The sequence below is a fragment of the Drosophila suzukii genome, chromosome X, assembly GCF_043229965.1.
Source record: "Drosophila suzukii chromosome X, CBGP_Dsuzu_IsoJpt1.0, whole genome shotgun sequence".
NCBI classification, from domain to species: domain Eukaryota; kingdom Metazoa; phylum Arthropoda; class Insecta; order Diptera; family Drosophilidae; genus Drosophila; species Drosophila suzukii.
This window is the reverse complement of record NC_092084.1, coordinates 32,264,233-32,270,232: the sequence shown is the minus strand read 5'-3', so window position 1 is coordinate 32,270,232 and position 6,000 is coordinate 32,264,233. Positions and strand designations below refer to the sequence as shown.

General features: G+C 42.0%; 1 protein-coding gene across 1 annotated transcript; it reads right to left on the bottom strand.

The window, feature by feature from the left end:
- Nucleotides 1-281: 281 nt before the first annotated feature.
- LOC136117762 (uncharacterized) lies at nt 282-4,718 on the bottom strand. The gene is made up of 2 exons (XM_065868731.2): nt 4,434-4,718; nt 282-1,423 (listed from the first exon to the last, which is right to left on the bottom strand). The coding sequence occupies exon 2, from the start codon at nt 1,420-1,422 to the stop codon at nt 562-564; it is 861 nt and encodes a 286-aa protein (XP_065724803.1). The 5' UTR covers nt 1,423; nt 4,434-4,718; the 3' UTR covers nt 282-561.
- Between the last annotated feature and the right edge of the window lie 1,282 nt (nt 4,719-6,000).

Here is a 6,000-nt window from a genome sequence, read left to right as displayed (position 1 = left end):
GAACTTCGAATTGGATTTAATAATAAGACCTGCAAGGGTATACGAACTTCGGCTTGCCGAAGTAAACTTCCTTTCTTGTTATACCCTTGCTGAGGGTATTATAATTTCAGGGTATTTCTGAATTTCGAATTTAATTTTATCAAAATCGGACGACTATATCATATAGCTGCCATAGAAACGATCGGAAAATTGGTGGGAAAATAATATGAAACATTTCCTTTAAACCCTGAGTTTAAAATTTATTCAAATCTTATATTTAAACTAAATCATAGTCAGAAACGTAAAGTGGCCTCCTGGACCAAAGAATATATTTAATATTTGGGAGGGTCTCTGTGGCCGATGTGATAGATAAATGTGGGGTTTAGTTTAGTGCTTACTCCCGCCCCCCCTATTCTTTTTGGTTGCACATGGGAATTGTGACGGCTCGCTGTCCCGAGATGGTGATCCGGAACCGGTGACCCCCCGCGTGCAGAAAGAAACGGACCCGTGTGCGTTCATGCTGAAGAACGAACTGGACTAGAGTCGGGGGTAGTCGGCGGTCGTGCGTGTCCACTCGCCATGCTAGGGGGGCAACGACCCAGTGGACTGGGTCTCCCTGAGACCATCGCCTTCTAACGAGGAATCGTCGGCCGAGTCGGCCCTTCCGGTATCTTGATCCATCTCAACAGACCAATCCAAGTGTCCTGGTGACCAGGGTGTTCGCGGAGTTGGACTGCGAACCGGGTCGTAATGATCCGTATCACCAATCGAGGAGAGCGTTTCGTCGCTCCGGTCGGGAATGGCATCGTTGGGAGCGTTTCTATCGCCGCTGCTCTCGAAGATGTCCCAAGCAGCGCTCGCTGCCCTGACAGCGTCGGCTAGGGGTGGTCGATATCCTCCCATGCCAAAGCGACCATCGCCGTCAGACGATGTCGAGTCGGTCCATTCGGTGCATTGAAACTCCTCAGCGCAACTCTCCAAGAGTCCTGGTGCGAAGGAGTGGTGGTTTTGGGTGCGCAGCCAGGAGGTTACCCACCAGTGAGCCGAGTCGGTTACAGGTGCGATGTCGTCTTCGACCCTCAGCCTTGGCAGTCGCCCTAAGTTCAGTGCGGTTTCCTCGTTGTACACTTCCTCGCTGTGGTCTCCTATCGGTGATATCTGGCCCGGGTGCACGAAAGGTTGGGTTGAATCCGAATCGTAATTTCGGGAACTCATCCCCGGGCTATCGGGACTTGTGGGCTCGTTGCTCGCTGTCGAAATTCTTCCTCTGGGTTCCTCGTCTTCATTCCTACGCAATGCTATGCCACACCCCGTGGGGCTGTATCGCGGTGACGTGGTAATGTCCAGAACCGACGACACGTCGGAGTTATGCATGCTGTCACTGCTGTTGCTCAATGTATCCCCATCGTGGTCGATGGGCGGAGAAAGGCCATCCTGGTTCATCCTAGGAAAGTACATAAAGAGGAAAAGTTGTATATTATACATCGTTATATATAGTTAATAACGTATTAAAATTTAAACAAGGAAGAACACTATAGTCGAGTACCTCGACTATCAGATACCCGTTACTCAGCTAAAGGGACAAAAGAGAAATGGGGATATGCAAGCAGCAAAGCGAGACTGAAATGCGCCACCTACCCCTGATCTCAATATATGGTTATGTGGGCGGTAGACAGACTTAAGCGTTATGGGCGTTAGAGTGGGCGTGGCAAACTTTTTGGGTCAATCGATAGGTATTGGTGAGAACAATACATTTCAGTTAAAATTTTTATTGTAGCACCAAAACTGTATGAGCCACAGTTTTGGGCGGTTTGTGGGCGTGGCACGCTGCTGAAAGAAGCGTTGCGCTGCGTAAGAAGTTCAGGAATCTGCATGCCAAATCTCAATAGCCTAGCTCTTATAGTTTCCGAGATCTCAGCGTTCATCCGGACGGAGAGACAAACGAACAGACGGACATGACTAGATCGACTCGGCTAGTGATCCTGATCAAGAATATCTATACTTTATGGGGTCGCAAACGCTTCCTTCTGCCTGTTACATACTTTCCGACGAATCTAGTATACCCTTTTACTCTACGAGTAAGGGGTATAACAAGATTTAATTGTCTATTTAGTTAATTACGTTTTAAGCTTACTTGCTTTACTGATAATTCTAACAGACCATCAACAAAGTCATGGAAGTCATGGTCAAAGTGAGTCAATGGAAGGGGACCAAAAAATTTCAGGGAGATTAAAATCGCCCAAAACAATCAAGATATACTTGTCGGAAAGATGTCAAATGGTGCTCACAAATTATTAAGTCGGATCCAGGTGGAATATAAGAACAGGTTACCATTTTAGCAAGTTCGTATGGGTACAGCCGATCTGGAAGGCCACCGCGGGAGAAGTCAAAAGCTTTCTGGAAAATAACATTTTTCATCAGTTTAGAGTGCTAAGGCTTAAACACTCTGATAACTGTAAGCAGTTCGTGTCTCAGGTGTTCGCAAAATTGCTCAGCCAAAATCCGACACAAAAAAACAGGATTCTATGCTCCACAAGTGAATGTAGCTGAAGGAGTAGTCCGATCCGTACGGCAAATGCTCAGGGAAATGACTGAAAGACCAGCGGCAGTGGCTAAGAAGTGGTTACCACTAAGCTTTGGGATTTGAACCTGACTATGTGATGTTTGAAATACGCATGGTCACGAACGCAAGTGCGTATTCAAACATGCGATGTTTCGTCGGCATTGCTACAGCAGATCTAGCACAGTGACTTGATGACAAGATGTCAAGAATTATTCTGGGATAAAGTAAGCCAAGGATTTATTTGGGTGCACGAGAAAGCAGCAAAGAAGTTGAGTTTGCAATACGTCAGATGGTATTCTGCAATATGCAAATACATATATATAATATAATGTAAACGTCAAGGGAATTCTTTGTACGAATATGGCAACGGAGTTGCAAAAAGTATCGGAGTACACGAACAGAATGACCACCCCAGCAAATTTTCCTTTAACCCAAGAGATGAGGACTCGCCTGAGCGAGCAGAGGAGTCTTCCCAATGGCGAACTGGGAATGCCAGGAGGCGGAAACTCTTCAGGAGGAAAATGAGAATCAATGTTGCAGAAGTTATCTTAAGGGAGCGGTATTCGTTTTAAATATTAACTAGAAAAAATGTATAAAAAAAATACAATACAAAAAAACACATATTGATAATAAAAAATAACCAAATCGAAATAAAAACCACATCACATTTTCACACTTCAATATATTGTATTTTTTTTAAATGTGTACATTAGTCGATTACTAATCGAGCCAGTACTAAATATTAAGCGTGAATTAATCGACCGTTAGATAATAAGTTAATTACTAATGCGTTCTTGATTTTCGTTTAGTGTGTAGTTGTCATGTAACATCTTTATACCCTTGCAGAGGGTATGTTGATTTCAGTCAGAAGTTTGCAACGCAGTGAAGGATACGTTTCCGACCCCATAAAGTATACATATTCAGCATGACTAAACGTGTCGATCTAGCCATGTCCGTCTGTCCGTCCGTTTCTACGCAAACTAGTCTCTTAGTTTTAAAGCTATCGGGCTGAAACTTTCCCAAGAGTCTTATTTCTTTTGCAGGTAGTATATAAGTCGGAACCAGCCGGATCGGACAACTATGTCTTAAAGCTCCTTATATCTTTGGTGTTTTTTAACATATAACTTCATATGCTTGGAAATAACATTATTTAATTAGTTTTAAATTTTGAATTCAATTTTATCAAAATCGGACGACTTTATCATATAGCTGCCATAGGAGCGATCGGAAAATTGTTGGGAAAATAATATGAAACAAATTATAGCTTCGGTGTTTTTAACATAAAACTTCCTACGCTTGGAAATACCATTTTTTAATTAGTTCTGAACTTCGAATTTAATTTTATCAAAATCGGACGACTATATCATATAGCCGCCATAGGAAGGATCGGAAAATTGGTGGGAAAATAATATGAAACAAATTATAGCTTCGGTGTGTTTGACATGTTATCTTATACTATTGGAAATATCAATTTTTGTATTTTTAAATTTAATAATTATAGCTGCAAGGGTATACAAACTTCGACTTGCCGAAGTTAACTTCCTTTCTTGTTTTTGTTAATTTAAGATACAAATACACTCCATATCTCTGCCTGCAGCCCAAGCAAAATTTAGACTTTGACTTTAATGTCAAATAACTGATAATTAAAATGGTTGCGAACCCGTTTGTGGGCTTCTAAGATATATATTGGCTTAGCGTTTTTCTTAATATGCCCATTTTATTGAATCAACCCCAAAAACTTAAGTCGCAGAAGTCTGCGTACTGCTAAGAAGTCCTTATTATCTTTATACAATTTTGTGCGTGCACTCAATGTGTACGTAAGTAAGTGGACTGTCTGTATTGAGTGTATAAATAAAAAAAGTTTTCTTTCGCGCGGCTGAGAGAAATTTACCTTGTAATGCTGAAAAACACACTAGTTATTTGCCACTCTAGTCGTAAAACCACGAATACTTGCCGGTTGCCAATCTATGATATAGCTTTCAGGCGGTGAAGGTCTTCAGAAAGCAGAGAACCCAAATGCTGGTAGCTGCTGGTACGTCGCTAGAAGCTGATGTTGAAAGGTGATAGTGGCTTGCTGGAAGCTGATGGTAATTTTTTTTTCAATGAGTGTAAATGAAAACTGTGAGCTTGTCGAGATGACAGTTCTGTAATGAGACCTTTTTTGGGTTGCCTTGAAATGTTTTAATTTCTAACTAAATTTTGATACATACTAGATTTCAGACCGGTGTTCGTTTTTGAACGGCGTAAATTAGGGTGTGAACGATGTTTTAAGATGCAATTGGAATAAAAAACAGAGAAAACGCTATAGTCGATGGCCTCGACTATTAGATGCCCGTTACTCTGCTTAAGGGAGTACCAGAAGGATGAGGTATATTCTTAAAGCAACTCTGTTTTTTTCACGAACACATCTAGTCTATAGCGGCACCTATCTTATTCTTCTATAGCGCCACTTGGTATACAGCGCCAATTAGCCTATAGCGCCCCTAGCGGCTTGGTGACGTATAAGTAAAAACAGCTTTTTTGCGGCATGTGGTGTGCAATCTCGATTGGATTCCAAAATATTGATAATAACTTGGCTATAACTTTTTTATGAACCAAGAATCTATATGGCAAGTCCCAACACTCTAGCTCTTATAGTTTCTGAGATCTCAGCGTTTATACGGACAGACGGACATATCCTGATCAAGAATATATATACTTTATAGGGTTGGAGGCGCTTCCTTTTACCTGTTACATACTTTCCGGAGAACCTAGTATATCCTTTTACTTTACGAGTAACGGGTATAAAAATTGTGTATACTTTTGTCGGCTCCATTAAAAAATGCCATCGATTAAGTAGAGCCGACCAGTCAAAACTGACGAGTTGGCTTTGTGAAAAAATGGTTCATAGCAAGTGTGCTGGGTATACCTGTCGCCCTGATGACCTTGCTAAGGGGCATAACTTACTATTTTGTTGTGACCCTTGTCTTGAGGTTGCGCAAGAGATAAGATCGTTTATGCGCCAAACTAAAGATGGCTTAAAGGGTATATTTAATAGCTTCGGCATAGCTAGAGATAGTTTTCGGCAAGCGGATGAGTTACTCTCAGCACTGGACTCCCAATTTAATAGCCGTTAGCTATTGGATGAGTCCCCAACGCGTAAAAAAACAACTGCTGGTGGGCAGCCCATGGGGAAAACCCCGCGACCCCTGGAATGTGATGATCAAAGCTCTTTCACGGAGCAGCGGTCGACTTCAACAGATCCTGAAATGTTGTTCAGATCAGCAGCTAAAAATGATATGGATAAATTGAAATTTGGATCGTCTGCAACTGACTCCCCAATTCTTCCTTCCTTAAATAACTTCCCACCTCCAGTGAATACTGAATGCATTCTACCGGTACAAGTTTCCCTTGACCAAACGGCCTCCGAGGGGTTGGACTATATACAACACAAAACAAATGCCAAAAACATTACCATG